Source organism: Barbus barbus (assembly GCF_936440315.1).
Source record: "Barbus barbus genome assembly, chromosome: 20".
Lineage (NCBI taxonomy): Eukaryota > Metazoa > Chordata > Actinopteri > Cypriniformes > Cyprinidae > Barbus > Barbus barbus.
The window spans coordinates 16,297,520-16,319,133 of NC_136748.1; the positions used below are offsets into that span (position 1 = coordinate 16,297,520).

General features: G+C 40.6%; 1 protein-coding gene across 1 annotated transcript in view; it reads right to left on the bottom strand.

Moving 5' to 3' along the window:
- LOC306886642 (MAM domain-containing glycosylphosphatidylinositol anchor protein 2-like) overlaps positions 1-21,614 on the bottom strand; it is a gene marked incomplete at both ends in the record, with an annotated part of 162,396 nt that overhangs the window by 15,616 nt on the left and 125,166 nt on the right. Inside the window, one exon of the mRNA XM_079443931.1 lies at positions 7,047-7,224. Coding sequence (XP_079300057.1) covers positions 7,047-7,224 — 178 coding nt within the window. The remainder of the gene's footprint in view (positions 1-7,046; positions 7,225-21,614) is intronic.

A 21,614-nucleotide genomic window follows, 5' to 3' on the forward strand; every position in this document is an offset into this window, starting at 1 on the left:
AAACATAAATGTGCAGCGCTGAGTAATGCAATTCAGGCTAGATACTGTACAAGCCATGTTGTCTTATCATAGAGACTGGGCTTTGCGATACTCATCCAAAACCCAAAGGCATCTTAGAAACAATATGTTATCATTGAGTCCAAGTAATCCCACACATAATCAAAGGCCTATAAAATTAATGAGTAGAATCATACATGCCTCCTCATCAGCATACTTCATATTCATCCATTTTGCTATAATGCTTGCATTGACTTACATTAGCATTTAAATGACCTGCAGTCAGTCTTTATTATTAATATTATCAGCAGTAAACAACTAAACAAACAAATAATGCCAATTATGACAACCTAATACTATAGTGAAGTCGTGGTGAGGTGTACTAACTATTTCACAATACAATTATAATAGCTTGTTAGCACTGTACTCTCAGCCTGTTTGTGTTCTCTGAAAGGCTCATAAATAGCTGCCAGTTGGTGGCTTTCCAAAGCAATCGACAGGCAGCAGCAAGTTTATGTGTTGAATAACTGCTTTATAGAATGATACCAAATGACACAGTCCATCAATTCTTCTTGGTGGCTTGTTAATATGTCTGGCACTGTCTGTGAATGAATTTGAACTGCAGCCATTCAAAGTCTTAACAAACACTATGCAAACTTTGCCACAGGTTGTGATGGCTTGCCTTTCGAATAAAAATCACCAAGTTCAGGGGAAAAATAACAACCCAACTCACTGAAATGTCATGGAAATCACTGACTCTGGCTCATTCTTATGAATACATTTTCTACATTCACTAAAAAAGTAAAATAAACATTTGGACATAAAAAATTATTTGTCATTCCAAATCTATATGATTCTTATTATATTTTGAACCTTTTTTGTCCATACAATAAAAGTCAACAACACTGGATGCTACTGACTGAAAAAACACTAGCATACTTCCAAATATATATATTTGTGTGTGTGTGTGTGTGTTTCACAGAAGAAAGTAAGTCATACTGGTTTGGAATGATATGAGGGTGAAAAAATGACAGATTTTGGGTGAACTACCACTTTAATATAAAAAATTCATTGGTGTTGCACATGAACTGAAAAAATGTATACACTGAATGCATTGCAATGCAATGCAAATCTCTTTGGATTTAAGCATCTACCAACTGCATAAATGTAAACGTAACGTTTCGCAGCTGGGATTGTGAAAAATAATAAATATTAAATTAGACTGGAGCTTAATTTAACTGGAGCCAGCAGCCATATCACCCTGTAGCCCAAGACCGGTTGCACACTGAAGCTAAGTAGGGTTGAGCCTGGTCAGTACCTGGATGGGAGACCTCCTGGGAAAACTAGGTTGCTGTTGGAAGAGGTGTTAGTGAGCTTTATTAGGTACACCTTGCTAGTACCGGGTTGGACCCCCTTTTGCCTTCAGAACTGCCTTAATTTTTTGTGGCATAGATTCAACAAGGTGTTAGAAACATTCCTCAGAGATTTTGGTCCATATTGACATGATATCATCATGCAGTTGCTGCAGATTTGTCAGCTACACATCCATGATGCAAATCTCCCGTTCCACCACATCCCAAAGGTGCTCTATTGGATTGAGATCTGGTGACTGTTGAGGCCATTTGAGTAAAGTGAACTCATTGTCATGTTCAAGAAACCAGTCTGAGATGATTTGAGCTTCGTGAGATGGTGCATTATCCTGCTGTAAGTAGCCATCAGAAGATGGGTACACTGTAGTCATAAAGGGATGTACATGGTCAGCAATAATACTCAGGTAGGCTGTGGTTTTTAAACAATGCTCAATTGGTACTAAGGGGCCCAAAGTGTGCCAAGAAAATATCCCCCACACCATTACACCACCACCACCAGCCTGAACCGTTGAGACAAGGCAGGGTGGAGCCATACTTTCATGTTCTTTACGCCAAACTCTGACCCTACCATCTGAATGTCGCAGCAGAAATCGAGACTCATCAGACCAGGCAACGTTTTTCCAATCTTCTGTTGTCCAATTTTGGTGACCCTGTGCGAATTGTAGCCTCTGTTTCCTGTTCTTAGCTGACAGGAGCGGCACCCGGTGTGGTCTTCTGCTGTTGTAGCCCGTCTGCTTCAGGGTTCGACGTGTTGTGCGTTCAGAGATGGTATTCTGCATACCTTGGTTGTAACGAGTGGTTATTTGAGTTACTGTTGCCTTTCTATCATCTCTAACCAGTCTGCCCATTCTCCTCTGACATCAACAAGGCATTTTCGTCCACACAACTGCCGCTCACTGGATATTTTCTCTTTTTCGGACCATTCTCTGAAAACCCTAGAGATGGTTGTGCGTGAAAATCCCAGTAGATCAGCAGTTTTTGAAATACTCAGACCAGCCCATTTGGCACCAACAAACATTCCATGTTCAAAGTCACTTAAATCCCCTTTCTTCCCCATTCTGATGCTCGGTTTGAACTTCAGCAAGTCATCTTCACCACATCTAGATGCCTAAATGCATTGAGTTGCTGCCATGTGATTGGCTGATTAGCAATTTGTGTTACCAAGCAATTGAACAGGTGTACCTAATAAAGTGGCCGGTGAGTCTATATTTAAAAAGTTATAGTTTATAGTTAAAAAATAAATGCAATTCAATGGATGGGAATACCAATAGACAAAAATTATTATTTATTATTTATTATACATTATTTAAAAATGAATAATAAATAAATATGACTTAATATAATTTGACTTGCTTAGAGCAAAAGTCATACAGGTTTGCAATGACATGAGGGTAAGTTTTGACAGATTTTTCATTTTTTTAACATTTTATCATTAAATATTCAGTGCTGTTGCACATGAACTGAAAGACAATGTATATCTAGAATGCAGTGTAAGACACTTTGGATTAAACCGTCTAAATGTGCAGTTTTAGCAAACCAACAGAAGGCATCCTCACAGAGAGCTTCTCCAACCATTTACACGCAGCTTAAATGCCAGTGTATTATTGTGAAAGCTGGGATATGGATTGTGACTGGTGCGATTGTGCTATCACCTTCTCCAGGCTATTTGAGCCAATTAAAATGCATAATGTCACAGTGGCAAAAGCTGGACTCTTTGATGGAAGTGCTCCTGGTGTGAAAGTCATCCCATCAATACAGATGGTCTTTTCCCATGAGCCCTATGGCAAAATGACTTCAGGGGAAACGGAATAGCAGAGAGGGAGATGTTATGAAATGAGACATTTTAAATTTTTTAGCACTGGTATTTCCATTACCTGACACAAAGACCGTGTAGAGCCATAGGGCTTCATATCACATGGGTAAGCTGCTGAATAAACTATGAGCAGAATAAATGAAATAATGACCGGATGGAAGAAAAATGTTTTTTTTTTTTTGGAGAATTATTTTCCTCTGCTTTTGAAATTGCATCTGGTCTGCACAGGTCATCTGTGGTCTTTTCTTGTAAATCCCTATTTTTATAAGCCATACAGAGGGTGAAAGGCATTTGCTCGACAGCCCAGTGCTGTTTAAAATAGTTTTGGATGGAGACTAGCACGTCACACCTTTTCCACAATATTTAATGCCTGCTACCCATAAGCAAAGGCTTAAAACTAAGACAGAGCCTTTAAAGAGCCTCTAATATCACACTGGGGTTGTGCAACCTTGATAACAGAACACTGTACACAGTTAATGAATGTGCCCGAGTGCATTCAGCCATTGGTGAGGTCATAAAGCTGCCACATTACGATTGGTTTTCCAGTAAAAAGGGAGGGGGGTTCAGGCACCACAGACGTAGGGTTTAGGACTGGATATACGTTACCTGTTTCTTGACTGGCCTCTTTAAGAAGCACAAAGCAAAACAATAAGATCAATCTATAGCTCTGGTAGATAACATGAATATAACAGTTGCTATTAAAATGCATGTCAACAGATGAGTATTATGCACATTTTTCACACAGCCAACAGAGGTCTCTATTACATAAAAAAATAATATTAAAATGGCCTCTGCTGGTTATTTGTTAGATTAGCAGATTTATTATTTTAGAGTTGAATCAATGAAGTGTTCTCGCTCAAAAAGATGAGGCATTTGCACATTATTTGGAGCTGTCAAATAATCTAATCTTGAATGGAAAATAGGGGTGCTCCGATCAGGAATTTTGAGGCCGATCACCGATTGCCGATCACACAAAGCAGTATCTGCCGATCCAATCACCGATACCGACCTTTTTAAAGCCTTATATTTATTATGTAGAATTATTTATAGTGATACGGGGGGGGGCTTTTTTAAATATGATTTAAAAAAGCACGCTGTGTATTGTAAATAATGTTTTATACTTAAAATAATTGTGTAAGTAATAAAACAACACAAACGCAAACGGGGCAAAAATGTGTTTTAAGTTTTGAAACATTTTGAGTCTCCCCCTCCTTTGCCTCACAGTGCTTTGGTCCAAATGCTTTCCACTTTTATATCACACACACAAGTCAAGAGATAATAAGTTTTAATAGTTGTGGAACTCCAGTAAGTAAAGCTGTCAATTGGCTATTTTATTAACTTTAACATCAGATGAAGTGATTATTTTCTCTATGCGAGAGCAGTGTGTTTCTGAGAGCACGCGTCCGGTTTTGTGTGAGAGCCCGCTCGCGCATTACTTTAATTTGCTTTTGCGCTACAATGCGCTCTCGACGTTTGTCATTAAAATAACGCCTTAGTCTCCCTGCTACACTAATAGTAGTAGCTTTCCTCTGTGTATCCTTACAAGAACAATTTTAGCTGTATTACTTGTGTCCCCTTCAAAAACTGCTCTTGAGAAATTTTATGTATATTGTCCCCCCCTACTGTTAGATGAAAATTTACACCCCTGACACCAGTAATGCTTTTTTCTAAGCATGTTTATAAAAATTACTAAAAGTCCTAATTGAACTATGGCCTAATCCTGGCTTAGTCTATGTGAAACCAGGCCTTAAACTACTTTTACGTTATCACAAACTTACCATTGACAGAAACAGCCAGCTCAACTGCCTTTCCTTTTAAATCTTTATTACAAGCAATCCTGCGGTTCATAAAGAACATTGTTTTTCTACCTTCACGAGTACCATTTATTATTAGCTTGTTTATCTAAAAGTGCTCTTCCCTTTAAACCTAGCCAAAAAGCCCTATGTGTTGACTGTGAAACAAGGTAGACTTTAATTATATGCATTTATGGTGTAATAACTGCATTTTCGTGTCAATCCATGTTCATATTTACAGCAAACAATGTGCTGTTACTTTAATTCAGCGCGTGCAGTGGAAACAATCTCTGCACTGCTGCAGACCTGGAACGCAGTGCCGGACCGCAGCCATGTGCAGTGTGAACGCTCTAATCCGTTATGATGAACGTAGAACGTTATCGGCCGATAATGATCGGTACCTGATCAATCGGAGCACTCCTACTGGAAAATCAAATTGTTTTTAATAAATGACCTTGACTTTAAAACAGTCAGTACACGGACACACATCACTGTCAGTATCAGTACACTAACATGATTCTTAGATTATTATTATTATGTTTTTCACAAGGAGTTATATACTTGCATGAAACATTCAGTTGGGTCCAAAAGTCTGAGAGCATTGGTCAAAATGTAGCATTTCTTCTAACTGAATAATAATAACCATGAATAATAAAACTAAACTGATTGCATAATAATTTGAGAGAATAGTGTACTAAAAAACAAAACAAAACATGAATTTCAGAGTTTCAATAAGGACTTTATTACTAGAGGGATGCAACCATTTCACTTTATGGCTGATAATGAAACCAACAAATGGTTTAATTACGATTCTGTATAGTTTTGTAAAAAAATATTAAAATAAAAACTAAAATAAAGTTTAAAATTTTTACAAAATAGTCATCAATATCATAATACACAGTATGAAAATGGGGATTTTCATTTTGATATTTGCTAAAGAGATTTGAAAGATTAACTATTATTAAAGGTGTCATCGGATGGCCATTTTCCACAAGTTTATATGCTTCTTTAGGGTCTTAATGAAAAGTCTATAACATACTATGGTTAAAATTTCTCAATGGTAGTGTAAAAAACACAGTTTTTACCCTGTCAAAATCAGCTCTGTTTTTTTTTTTTAAGTGAGTACGTTGCTTTAAATGCTAATGAGCTCTGCTGACCCTGCCCCTCTCTTCTGAGGAGTGACGAGCAGACTGTAAACTTCAGCTGCGAAACTGGCTAACTAGCAAATTATTAGGAAAGGCAATTTGCAAAGATTCATAAAAAAACCTTATACTCACTTCTTCTGTCGGTCAGGCTTCATCATGAATGATTTGTGTGAACATAGACGCATTTATGCAGATCGGGGATCGGCGCATTCTCTTCAAAACGAAAGTAACGTTAATCCTCTGCGTCTTCAGCGGCTCAGATGTCGGGATTAAATGACGACTGCTATGTTCATTATTACATCCAACAACAAAATACCTCAATTGCTTAATCGGAGACATTCTTGTCTTCCCCTGCACCGGAGTCGACACAATGGTGGACTGATGACAGCTCAGAGCGGGTCTAAGGTAAGACGGTATTGTCAATAAACTATCGTGGGAGGGGCCTGCGCAGGACTACGTCATTCTGACAGGGCTCTCAGAACAGCCTGATTTGAGAAAGGGTTTTTTTTAAAATAGGGATTTTAAAAAAACCACTGGATGGATTATAGGATGGATGTGTACACCACATTTAACCACATTTATGTTCAAAACCAACTGTAAAGTGAATTTTGCATCCGATGACCCCTTTAAGGATTTCCTCTGTTGATAAGTGTTTTTAAAAATTAACTTAAAGTGAGTGTTAGATTACAGCAAAGAAACTATAATTCAAAATATCAAAATAGGGGAAAAACATGCACAAACACTGAATATTGACGAATAATTGAAAAAATTAAATTCTAATGCTGATAGCTAATACGGTACAGATACATTGTGAAACCCTATTTTTGACCTCACTGTACTTGCATACTTTCTCTCTCTTTCTTTTTGTAACAAAATACTGAGAACACTAAAAACAAACATGATCATAACCAAAGAAGCTTTTTCTTACCACTGTAGAAAATGATCCTTTCCGTTGAATCCCCCTCCCCGAATCGTGTAATGGGTGTGAGGCGGACCTGGTAGGCCTCGGGTTTAATGAGTTCAGTAAGGTTGTAGGTAAGTAGTTCTCCTTTCTGGATGGTGTCTTCTATCGGGATTTCCTGCTCCCACCATCTCTGATGCCCCGTCTGAGGAAAAGAGCATAATTAAATGTTCTTTACTTCAACACCTTATGATTAAGCATCAAGCCAGCACACACATAAGTATTGATCCCCCAAAAGGTCCTTTTAATAACACAGAGTCTCCAGAGAACAAAAAGCATACATTGTGATAGGATGTCTCAGTCTGTACTATTAATTAAAAACATAATTTCAACATACTAATATTACAACACATACTGAGCATAATATTGAAAAGAGCTGACCACATCTATTTCTGTGGCCATTTTAATATGTCTCACAGAGCAATTATGATATAAAGTCTATTCGTCTCTTAGTACTTTTCTCTTTCTGTATATTTTTAAGTTAAGAACACAGTCTTCTTTACTTAAAATTGAACTTTCCTGATTACAATGGCACCGGCCAATGGCTTTAATCAAAATGCACAGGCGCTTCCCAAAATGGCCCCACTTGTCTGATGCAAATCAGAACAAATTCTCTAAACAAACACCTACACACAGCAGAGGTGACATTTTCAAACAATAATGCTTTTCACTGAGGAAAGAAAGCACATGAGGTGACAATCACATTATTGAATTTTTAGTGAGATATGTGAGCTGGCTAATTGATTTTGACAAGGCATTTTAGCTCCCTGACCTTCTCAATTAACTTTTTACAGCATGCTGAATTAGTGCGATATTAGAAGTCAATTCATTCCTTCAGCTCGGGCTTGAAGGAACGTATAAATGGATTCAGCTGATGTCTCTTGTCATTATTGTGGTGGTAGAGGACATATCTAATTCAAATCCAGCACCTATGAAATCTTCCCGGATCTCCTGAAGTGAACTGCCGGGCAGTAAACAAACCAAAATGAGTGTTCTAATCACTAACAGAGAATCTGAAAGTTGTGAAAGTGTTTGCGAATACCCTGGGCTTTCATTTGTCTCGTCTAGCAACTCAAAGACCTCATACATCTTTCATTACAAATATTTAGGATTAAAAGTTTTCATTTCCAGTGAGGGTAAACACAAAGTTGCTTTGGAGGAAAGTGCACAAATTGAGAGCGTCAAGTCAACATGAAAATACGTTTAAAATCCATAATCTTACATACACTACTATATTTTTGAAAGAAATAAATACTTTTATTGAGCGAGGGTGTATTAAACTGACTAAACTTTTATTTTAAATTTTGTAACAATCAATTTGAACTTTAAAGAATCCTGAAAAAATGTATCTTCAAAAATATTAATGGTTTCCACAACAAATATTAATCAGAACAACTGTTTTTAGCATTAAGAAGAAGTGTTTCTTCAGAACCTACTCAGCATATTATTTTGATTTCTGAAGGATGATGTGACACTGAAGACTGGAGAAAATTCAGCTTTGACATCACAGGAATAAACTGCATTTAAAATATATTTAAATAGAATGTAGTTATTTAAAATTGCAATACTATTTCACAATATTACTGTATTTACTGTATCGAGTAAATGCAGCTTTAGTGAGCACAAGAGACTCCTTTCAGAAACATAAACAGTAATAAAGTAAATATACAAAAGAAAAAAATTTAAAGGAAGAGATATTCACAGGCACAAAGTATTATCTTATCCAATATTGCAATATTTTTAACAATGTGCATCAATAAATCATGCACAACAGGACCTTAAGCAAAGTATTTAAACATCAGTTTGATGTCATATTAGCTTTACTGCAACACCAAATGGATTTGCAGTCTGTTTTAAAATGGCTGCTTGTCCAAGCAATGATAGACGGATCATTATAACATTACCATTAGTCTTTTTTTTTTATTATTGTGATTGATTGAAACGTTTATTTCGAACATGTAAATAAATATAGTCAAAACAAAACAATACAACACAATACAAAATAATTGTAACTTATACATGTCCAAAAAGGAGTAGGAAGAAGCAAAAGCTTATTTAATCCTACCCCTTCTCCACTCCACGTTGATAATACTAATCAATAACAATGATCATTAAATCAACTTCTTGATAACAATAATCAGTAACAATAATAATCAAATTAACTTAATAATTCTTGTCTTAATACACTCTTTTGACTTTCCTACATATATTTACAGTATATATACAGACACAAAACCTAAATAAAACTATGGCTAAATAATCTGTGTGAACACCTAATCAGATCCGTTCTTCCTCCAGATACATTCTGAGAACCATACGTTTATACTGCTTTTTAAACTGAGGCACACTTGGGCATTGCTTGAGCACTAGACTTAGTCTGTTCCACAATTTCACTCGGCATACAGAAATACAAAAGCTTCTTAATGTTGTACGAACATAAAGATGCTTAAAATTACACTCTCTCCTAAGATTATATCTCTTCTCCATTAAGGAACAATTTTTGAATATTGCCAGGGAGTCAATTATTTTTTGCTTTATACATTATTTGTGCTGTTTGAAAATGAACCAAATCAATTAATTTTAATATCTTTGATTTTAAAAATAATGAATTTGTATGATCTCTATAGCCAATTTTATGAATGATCTTGTAACAAAGTTCGTAGAACGGGACGAAGGAGGCGGGAACCGGCAAACATTTAAAGATTTTAATAACAAAATAAACAAACACCAAAGTAAAGCGGCAGCCCCTCATGGACGACTGCTGCACACAAAACACAAAATAAAGTCCAGGTCTGGTCCTCTCTCGTCTTTCACTGTCGTCACTCCTCCTTTTATCCTTCCGGAGCTCGTCCGTGGGACTCGAGACCGGTGAGTGGTGCAGGTGTCGCTCATTATCATTAACTCCACCGGCCTCGCTCCGTTCCCACGGCTCTTGGCCCCACCCCACTCACTAAAGATGTAATGAACTTGTCAGACACAGCAGGTTAGTGAAAGAACAAAGGTGTTTAATAGTGAATCTGGAATCGGAAGAACTGAGGGGTTGGTATTCTTGAGATGAGTAGAAGTCAATGGAGTTACAGGAGACCCGTGAGCCGGGATAAACTCAGTCACTGTGTCTTTGACAGGGATGATGACAGCGGGAACCTCCAGCGTGCAGGGGAGTGCTCTGTGTGCCGTGATACGTGTCCAGTGAGTGGTAACCACAACAGTGTCCGTCGTCGAGCGTCTGGATCTGCGGATGGGGAAGATGAAGAGGAGCAGAACAAGAGGTAAGTTTCAACAGGTAAGTATCGTCAGGTAGTATACTCAGCTATGAGTCTTGGGAGCGTCGGTCCTTGTATGTTACAACAAGATCGGACACTGTTGTGATTGAGGAGAGTGCTTTTAAGTGTGTGGTGATTGTTCGCTGATGAGGTGCAGGTGCGGGTGATTAGAACTCTGGTGACGTGGATCGTGGCAATTGGTTGAGAGGAAAGCCTGGTCGTTCTCTGACAGTACCCCCCTCTCCACGGCCCGCTCCTGAGGGCCGACCCCGGCGTCGTGGTGGTCTACCTCGTCCTCGAGGAGCAGGGCGATCAGGATGGTTGGAATGAAATTCACTTAATAGATCCGGGTCAAGTATATCATCCCTGGGAACCCAAGCGCGTTCCTCTGGGCCGTACCCCTCCCAGTCGACTAGATATTCGAGTTGACCACCCCGACGCCGGGAATCCAAAATCTCCTGGACTTTATAGATAGCACCGTCGTCAATGATGAGAGGGAGAGGGGGTTCCTCGACCGGACCAGGCTCTGGGGAGACAGAAGGAAAATACGGCTTGAGGAGTGAGACGTGGAATGTGGGGTGGATCTTGTAGTGTGCAGGTAGTTGTAGTTTGAAGGTTACCGGATTGACCTGTTCCAGAATGGTAAAGGGGCCAACAAATCTGGGACTAAGCTTGCGGCAAGGCAGGCGCAGCCTGACGTCCCGTGTGGAGAGCCAAACCTTTTGTCCTGGATGATAATCAGGTGGGGTCGAGCGACGAGCATCGGCGGAGATCTTTTGCCTGCGCACTGCCTGCTGAAGATGGTGATGAGCCGAGTCCCAGACTCCCTCGCTCTCCCGGAACCAGTGATCTACCGAGGGTACGTCAGATGGTTCTCCTGACCATGGGAATAGGGGAGGCTGGTAACCGAGTACGCACTGGAAGGGAGTGAGACCAGTGGCGCCTTGCCGAAGGGAGTTTTGAGCGTACTCGGCCCAGCCTAGGAACTGGCTCCAGGAGTTCTGGCGGCCGTGACAGAAGGTTCTCAGGAATCTCCCTATTTCCTGGATTTTGCGTTCAGTCTGCCCGTTGGATTGAGGATGGTATCCAGAGGTCAAACTGACGGTCACACCTAGGAGAGAGAAGAATGCTTTCCATACCCGTGATATGAACTGTGGTCCTCTGTCGGAGACGATGTCCTCCGGGATTCCAAAGTAGCGGAAGACGTGGTTGAAGAGTAACTCGGCAGTTTGTATAGCGGTGGGTAGTCCAGGGAGAGGAAGGAGTCTACAGAATTTGGAGAAGCGATCAATGATGACGAAAATGCAGGTATTCTTATCTGAGAGTGGTAAATCAGTAATGAAGTCTACTCCTAGGTGTGACCATGGACGATTGGGAATGGGTAGTGGTACCAGTTTGCCAGCAGGGAGATGACGTGAGCTCTTGGATATCGCGCAGTCGGGACAGCCCTGAACGAACCTCCTCACATCCCTTGCCATGTTTGGCCACCAGAAGCGATCGCTTAGCAGCGAGAGAGTAGCGTTGGCCCCTGGGTGGCCTGTACCAATGGATGTATGCGAGGAGTGGATGAGAGGCGTGCGTTGAGTCTGGGGTACATACTGGCGATTCGGGGGACAGCCCGGCGGATTGGCCGGAGGAGGATCGGAGACAACTGGAGGAGAGGTCCATACAATGGGGCTGGCAATAATGTTGGTAGGGAGGATCCCCTCGGGCTCATCGGAGACCTCTTCTTGAGAGTGAACCCGGGACAGGGCATCAGCCTTGATGTTACGAGGACCTGGACGGTATGAAATTTTGAAATCAAATCTAGTGAAGAACAGCGCCCACCGCGCTTGACGAGGATTGAGCCTCTTGGCGTCTCGTAAGTACTCTAGATTTTTGTGATCTGTTAAGACTAGGAAGGGGTGGTTGGCTCCCTCCAACCAGTGTCTCCATTCTTCTAACGCTAGCTTGATAGCTAGCAACTCACGGTTTCCGATGTCGTAGTTCCTCTCCGCCGGGCTGAGTTTTTTAGAAAAGAAGGCACATGGATGGAGTTTCGGAGGGGTCCCCTGCTGCTGTGAGAGAACCGCACCCACTCCGGTAGTAGAGGCATCCACCTCTACGGTGAAGGGTAAATTGGGTTCGGGATGGACTAGGAGTGGTGCGGTCGTAAAGGCTTCCTTAAGGCGGTTGAAGGCGTCGGTCGCATCTTGGCCCCAATGGAGAGATTTCTTTCCTCCCTTCAGGAGGTCAGTGAGGGGACTGGTTATGGTGCTGTAGTTACTAATAAAGCGACGATAAAAGTTAGAAAATCCTAAAAATCTCTGTAGTTCCTTGATGGTAGTGGGTTGGGGCCAAGAGGTGATGGCTTCCACCTTCCCCTTGTCCATGCGAATGCCACCATGACTGATGATGTACCCCAGGAAATGAACGGTTGTTTGATGGAATTGACATTTTTCGGCCTTCAGATATAACTGGAACTTTCGTAATTGCTGGAGGACCTCCGCAACGTGTTGGCGATGTTCGGCCAGGCTCCGGGAGTAGATTAAGATGTCATCAATGTAGACCAACACAAACCGGGGAAGGAACTCCCGGAGCACCTCATGCATGAACCCCTGGAAAACGGAAGGGGCGTTGACGAGGCCATAGGGCATGACCCGATATTCGTAGTGGCCAGTAGGGGTCACAAAAGCGGTTTTCCATTCATCCCCTTCCCTGATGCGAATGAGGTTATACGCGCTGCGGAGGTCCAGTTTGGTGAAGATGGTGGCACCGCGGAGTTGTTCCAAGGCTGCTGGGACAAGAGGAAGGGGATAGCGAAATTTGACAGTTATCTGGTTGAGCTTACGGTAATCGATACACGGACGTAGACCTCCATCCTTCTTTGCCACAAAGAAAAAGCTGGAAGCAGCAGGGGACGTGGACGGTACAATATAGCCTTGATGGAGGGCTTCCTCGATGTACTCCTCCATGGCCTTCTGTTCAGGTAGTGAGAGGGGATAGATCTTTCCTCATGGTACAGGCTCACCCGGAACCAGGTCAATTGCACAGTCCCATGGCCGATGCGGTGGAAGTCTGGCAGCTCGCTGGGGGCAGAAAACGTCACTGTAAGAAGAATACTCAGAAGGGATATCCACGGATCTTTGATCCACAGGACTCTCGATAGTGGTGGCATGTAGGGGAAGTGAAACGGTTGCCCAATGAGTAGGTCGAGGTAAGTACGGGAAACATTGAGGGAAACAGGACGAACCCCACTTTAGCACCTCGCCAGACTTCCAGGATAATATTGGATTGTGTTTCACCAGCCAGGGCAGACCCAAGATGACATCAACAGTTGCCTCTTCCAGTACCAACAGGTGAATGAATTCTTGATGGAGTTGCCCTACGCGAAGCTGCAACGGTCCAACACAATTCTCAACAAGATTGGGAGTGAGTGGCATACCGGTTATGGACTGGATCTGGTAAGTGGTCTTTGTCGCGGCGATCGGGAGGTCGAGCCTTCGACAGAGATCGCCGGAGATGAAGTTCCCGGCCGAGCCGGAGTCGAGGAGGATGGTAACTGGGAGTGGAGTAGAGTCTATTATCAGATGTGCATTGGAAGTTAAAGGGTTCATCTTGGGAAAGGTAGGTTGGATGCCACTCACCGCAAGTCGAGTAGGACGTTGTGGGCATGATGAGATTCGGTGGTTTGGGTCACCACAGTACAGACACAGGTTGTTAGCGATTCTTCTTTGTCGTTCTGAGGGGGACAAGCGAAACATGTCTGTCTGCATGGGTTCCGGTGAGGGTCTGGCCTCTGGCTGGGAAGTTGGAGGAGTAGCAATGGCAGATGGTGAGGGAGTATCAGAAAGACATGCCTTCATACGGTTCGAGCAGCGGATGGCGAGCTGTATAAACTTCTCGAGCCCATAAGTATCATCATAAGCAGCGAGATGTAACTTCAACCGGGGGTTTAAGCCTTGTCGGAAGGCAGTAAGTAGTGCAGGCTCATTCCAACCGCTCGTGGCTGCCAGGGTGCGGAACTTCAGAGCGTGTTGATGGATAGTCGATGAGCCTTGACGTAACTTAAATAATTGTTCGCCTACCGATGAGTCCCCCGGTGAGCTGCTAAACACTTCTTTGAAGTGGGCGAGAAACTGGACATAGGAATGTGTTGCGGGACCGGCTTGGCTCAGGATCGACTCGGCCCAACTGAGGGCTGGTCCCCGGAGCGAGGTGACCACAAAGGCAATTTTTGCTTGATCGGAGGTGAACATCTGAGGATGCAGATCAATAGTTAGTGAGCATTGTAACAAAAAGCCATTGCACTCCTCGGGATCACCTGAGAACGGCGCTGGTCGGGCCATGGGACTGGCGAACATGATCGGCGAAGAAGAGCTGAATGCGGAAGTGGCTGGAGAAGGTACTGGAGCTGGTGCGGGAGGAGAGGTGGAATGAGTGAGGATCCTCTTGAGTGTGTCGACAAGTTCCTGGAAGGGATCAGCTGTACTCATGATGTTGCTGTCCTGGTCCGATCTTCTGTAATGAACTTGTCAGACACAGCAGGTTAGTGAAAGAACAAAGGTGTTTAATAGTGAATCTGGAATCGGAAGAACTGAGGGGTTGGTATTCTTGAGATGAGTAGAAGTCAATGGAGTTACAGGAGACCCGTGAGCCGGGATAAACTCAGTCACTGTGTCTTTGACAGGGATGATGACAGCGGGAACCTCCAGCGTGCAGGGGAGTGCTCTGTGTGCCGTGATACGTGTCCAGTGAGTGGTAACCACAACAGTGTCCGTCGTCGAGCGTCTGGATCTGCGGATGGGGAAGATGAAGAGGAGCAGAACAAGAGGTAAGTTTCAACAGGTAAGTATCGTCAGGTAGTATACTCAGCTATGAGTCTTGGGAGCGTCGGTCCTTGTATGTTACAACAAGATCGGACACTGTTGTGATTGAGGAGAGTGCTTTTAAGTGTGTGGTGATTGTTCGCTGATGAGGTGCAGGTGCGGGTGATTAGAACTCTGGTGACGTGGATCGTGGCAATTGGTTGAGAGGAAAGCCTGGTCGTTCTCTGACAAAAGATCTGTATTGCTCTTTTTTTGCAACATAGATAATGATAATAATCTGCATTTATATGTATTACCCCAAACCTCTGAGCAATAATTTAAGTATGGTAATATTAATGCACTATAAAGAATGTAGAGTGATTTGTGGTCAAGAACATGCTTTGCCTTATTCAGTACTGAGATACTTCTAGACAATTTATTATGTTATTATTATGACAATTTATTAGTTTAAAAATTGTGGAAGTAAAGAAACAGGGCTGTAATTTGAGAAGTTGTGTCTATCCTCAGGTTTATACAGCAGAACCACTTTAGCTATTTTCATTTTGCTTGGAAATTTACCAGTTTGAAATGATAAATTACAAATATACGTTACTGGTTTAGAGATTCCCTCAATGGCCTTTTTCACAATTTTCATATCAACGTCATTACAATCAGTAGATGTTTTATATTTACACTTATTTATAATATTTATTATTTATTTTTCTTCCACCTCTGTAAGGAACATTGAGTTGGGATTTCTTTCAATTAAATTTTCATTCCAACCTTCCAATGACATTGGATCTTGAATTTCTTCTGCCAATTTTGGTCCAACACTCACAAAAAAATAGTTAAAGCTATGAACCACATCATCCATATTATCCTTTGTAGTGTTGTTATCAATATAATATTGAGGATAACTTTGTTGTCCTATACCTTTGTTAATACTATTTAATACATCCCATGTTCCTTTAATATTATTTTTGTTATTACTTAATATTTTACTATAGTATTCCTTATTTTTATAATTTTTATATTTATTAAATGCCTCTTTAGTTCTTTGTTTTATAAACTCTCTATAGAGTGTATTCTTCGTTTTACAGGCATTGTGTAAACCCTTTGTGATCCATGAACGATCTATATATTTCTGTTTTCTATAATATTATATAATTGGACAGTTTTTTTCATATAATGATATAAATATTTTTACAAATATATTATATGCATTGTCAACATAATTTTCCTTATATACGACTCCCCAATCCTGTGCTAATAAGTCACTCTTAAATGCATTCATATATTTCTCTGTCCTCACTCGTCTGTAATCTTGTTTTACATCTAACTGATTTCTCTTATAGTTGTTGTCATAAACTGTAAAAACCGGTAGATGATCACTAATATCACTAATTAACAATTCACCCACAGTATTTATAGTCCATTACTATGGGCCAGTCATTATTTTCCTGGATTTTTGAGATCTTTTGGCCATCGCATGCATAGTTGGTCATATTAATTGTGACCATGTGCAAACTTTAACTTTTGCCAAGTGACAACTATTAGGCAGGCTGTGGATACACAACGATGGAAGGATACTGTTATGTGGTGGCAGTTGATCTTGGCCTCATGACTACTGTCTCAGAGCTTCGCTGACTGACAGCCATACACAGACTCCCGCAGCAGGCACCGCGGGTCTCACTGGATTCAAATGCAAGATGATTGGTTAAATCAGTGGGGCAAGAGAGAGAAGGGGAGGGTGGCAGCAATATCCCTGAGAAGTTGCCAGTGTTCCCACCAGGGTCTCTCTCTCTCCTGGTAAAGAGATTTCCATCGCCAAATCCAATTACTGTTTATTGCTTCTGTGAGATTTCTAATTCCATGCCTGCAGATCTTGTAGAGGGGGAAAGCATTGGTGCGGGCACATATAAGAAAAGATGGACCGTTCTTTCCCCAAAGCACCTTACTCCTGCAATGCATCATACAACAACAGCTTATTTCAAAGTCTCTCCTCTTTGAAAAGAGAGAAAAAAAAATCAATACATTCATAAGTGGTATCATCACAGACGGCTTTCAGCAGCATTTGATCTTATCTATGTAAAGCTGCTAAACCCAAAACTCAATTAAACCCCACTGAAGAGAATCACAGATCATTTCTTCATGCCAAAAATGACTCTTAACCTTCTCCAAACAAAGCAAGAAAAACCAAACGTCAAGTTTTTTACACTAGCGAGGAACACTTGACATGGAGCATCCTTCAACATCACATTTGGGTGCGATTTCATTAAAGAACTGAAATGCATCTGCTTTTTTCATGTGGTTCAGTGTGCACAGCTCCGGGGACCTTCTGTTTCTTCCAACACAGCACTCAAATCTTAACACATCCTTGAGCAAGACACTCTAAACCTTGTTGTGGATGTGAGGGGCCAATATTGAAGCATACAGCCCTCACACTGAAGGAGAGTGCGAAGAGCACAGGGGCGGAGAGAAGACACACAGGCTGACAAAACAACCTTGAAGAACCAACCAGCTCTGACGAAATGCTTCAACTTTGGTGCCGCTGATATAATACCCAACTTAAATCTGTGGAATTTGAATCTATTGTGATCCAAGAATAAGACCTTGGCTGACTGTATACATGAGAAAAATGAGCCTTCTTGCTGCAGAAAGTCAATACTTGTGTCCATGTGCAAATAAATGAAATTAACGTTTTAACTGTTATATGGCATGATTAAAGGAATGGTTCACTACAATTTTTTACTTCGTATTTTCTTTCATTATTTGCTCATTCTCAAATTGTTCCAAACCTGTATGATTTTCTGACTTCTGTAGGACTCAAAAAGGAAATGTTAGGCAGAATGTTCAAGCTGCACCTTTTCCATTTAACAAAAGTGAATAGTGACGAAGGGGCCAAAAAAGGTCAACTCATACACTACAATTTGGGTTTGAGGTTAATAAGATTTTTTTTTTTCTCGGAAAGAAATCAATCGTTTTATTCAGTAAGCATGCATTACATTATCAAAAGTCACATCAAAAGGCATTTATAATCATTCAAAAAAAGATGTTGAACTGCATCTGAATGTCATGGCCACTGAAGACTGGAATAATGGCTGCTGAAAATTTGGCTTTGCCATCACAGAAATAAATTACATTAACTAAAATAAAAAAGTTAATTTAAATTGTAATAATATTTCATAATATTACTGTTTTACTGTATTTTTGATCTTGTTTCAAAAATAAACAATTTTAAAAAGCGCAAATGTTTGAATTGTACTGTATTTGTACAGCTATGAAAAATAATCAAGAGACCACTTGAAAACTCTCAGTTTGGTATGACATGAGGGTGAGTAAATACTGACAGAATTTTTATTTTTATCCCTTTAAACTCACACCTACAGTATTGGGAAAGCAGCACAGCATATGCAACTGCTCTCCAGGTCAGTAATCTATTCTGTGAGGATACACATCGTGACAGGGTTCATCACAACGCTACTCTGAGACACGTGGCAAAGCTGCCAACAGCAGAAGGAAAACGCAAAGTTTCACAATCAGCAGAGGCTCGGCGCCAAAGGCTTTCTTTGGGGTCACTCGCGAGAGAAGCATTATTATATTTTTATAAAGTAATTTTCATCTTTATAAAGGGGAAGTCGTGGCCTAATGGTTAGAGAGTCAGACTCGTAATCCAAAGGTTGCGGGTTCGAGTCTCGGGCCGGCAGGGATTGTAGGTGGGGGGAGTGAATGTCCAGCGCTCTCTCCACCCTCAATACCACGACTGAGGTGCCCTTGAGCAAGGCACCGAACCCCCAACTGCTCCCCGGGCGCCGCAGCATAAATGGCTGCCCACTGCTCCGGGTGTGTGTTCACGGTGTGTGTGTGTTCACTGCTGTGTGTGTGCACGTTGGATGGGTTAAATGCAGAGCACGAATTCCGAGTATGGGTCACCATACTTGGCAGTATGTCACTTCACTTCACCTTCTACTCATTAACATAGTTTAAGAATTCTGAATACAGTGCTCTGGTTTCTCTGTAAACTGATATACCGCATATTTTTTCCCTTTTCAGTAAATCTTGGGTCTGTTGCAGTTTGGCAATGAATTCTGATTACGAATCAAACCGAGCACAATTACGCCACTCGCATTAGAGCACACAGCATAATTTAAGGTATTTTTGGCTATTCTGCATTACATACAAACCTGACATTTCCCTTCCTCAGAACATGACCTTTATTCAAATACCATCATCAGAGAGAGGAATACAGGCCTCTTCTTTTGGTCCCAGAAACAGAGAAACATTATCCTCAAAACGCAAGGTTAATTAATAAAAAACCTCACACGCATCTGTGTTAACCTTTCAAGAAGAACTGCCCCAGTAATCCAGTGGTGAATACAGGAAAAACAAACTGCACATACGATATCGGCACAGAAATTCATAGTCAGACTGAATGAGAATCTACATGATCAGCGCTCACCATCGCTGTTCTTATGAATAAAAGGAAAGGTCAAATAATCTCTCTAGCGGCACTGGAACTTGCTGGTTACACAAGGTGTGTGCTACACTCGCTAAATAACAGCTGTCTTTGGGATTCAAATATAACACAAAGTAAAAACATCCCAATTCACCTGCTCTCAACGAAAGTACTTTTGCCTCATTTGTTCTACCTTTTTTGTTCTACATTGTAATATATGTTGCCGGTCGGAGGTAAAATGGCTTGTTGCTATGGCAACTGGGCTCACTTCTCATTCATGACATCGTTCAGCAAATCTTGTTGTATAAAGACAAGCAGAGAAAGAGTTGGGGATAAAGGAAGGATGGGGCGGTTGATATGAAGAGAACAAGACATTCTGCCCTTATGCAAATTATAACCTAAACACCTTTTTGTGCACTGAGATACATCAACTCCACATGGGAGAAAGGAAATTATATTTTGTGTAAATAAGAACCTCATTAGTATTTGATCGAAGATATCTAAGGAAAAAAAGGGGCTGATTTGCAATTCAAAACATGGCAATTAAAGCAAATTAGGATGATTTTGTTCTCAGTGCATACTTGGGGGCAACCTAAGGAAAGTTAATAAAAGAACTCTTTGCAAGTGTTAATATACTAAGTTTATGAAATCAAATTATTTGGATAGCCAGCTTAATTATGAACAAGGTCAAAGGTGAAGATATGCTGATCTCAAACAGAAGGTTTCCTGAATTAAACCAAAACTTTCCTCACAGCAGATTCATCTGGACAAGTTCAAAAGGTGAAGCACTGCTGATCTATGAACATCTCAAAATTCGCCTTAATGCATATTTAAGTACTTTCACCCTGCAGCACTAAAACCTTGGCTTATATCTATGCAAGAGTCACGTGCACGGCAAGTGCTAAACATAGAAACGTCATCTATTCTATATCTCCATTGGGAAACATGCTATATGGCACGCTAAAGCATTGTCAACTCTTTTTATTGTGAGCTATGAGCAACACAGGATGACTAAATATAGAATAATCCATCTATAAATGCAGTCAAATGATGCAAACTGGCATTTCATTGATGCTCCCCATGTGCATTTAAAGGAAAAGTTCACCCAAAAAGGAAGATTTGCCAAAAATGTACTCACCCTCAGGCCATTCAAATCTGTTTCTTCATCTGACCAGATCTGGAAAATGTAGCATTACATCATTTGCTCACTCATGAATCCTCTGCTGTGAATAAGAGCTGTCAGAATCAGTTAAAAAAGCTGATAAAAAAACATCACAATAATCCACAAGCAATCCAGATGACTCCAGTCAATCTATTAATATCTTGTGAAGTAAAAAGCTGTGTGCTTTTAAGAAACAAATGCGTCATTGAGGCATTTTAACTTTTGACGTTGTTTCTGGTCAAAATAGGATTCTGTAAGTCTATCCTCTCACATCAAAATCCACAAACATGATTGCTAAGAACTGTTTTTGCTTGTAAACGTGCTTGATCTGTGCATATTTCTCTCCTAATTTAGACAAGATGACTTTTTCACTGAAGAAAGCAATATTATGGCTGGGGATTCATGTTTTATGGAAGCCCGTTTCCGCCAAGGAATAAAAAAAAAAAAAAAAAAAGGTAATTGCGACTTTTTATCTCACAATTCTGAGAAATGAAGTCAGAATTGCGAGATACAAACTATATAAAACAGATTGGCGAGATTGCATGATATTAACTCACAATTGTATGTTATAAAATCAGAATTGCGAGACAAACTCGGGATTCTGAGAAGAAAAGTCAGCATTGCGAGTCTGTTTGTATTACGCAATTCTAAAAAAAGAATTCAGAATCATAACATGTAAACTTGCAATTGCAAGAAAAAAGTCAGAATTGTGCGAAAAAAAAAAAACTCGCAATTACCTTTATTTATTTTTTATTCAGTGGCGGAAACGGGCTTCCATATATTTTAGCTAGAAGCAAGGGTTTGAAGCTAAAACAATTTTAAGGATGAATTTGTTTCTAGCAAAGATGCTGCTTTTTGCTTCACAAG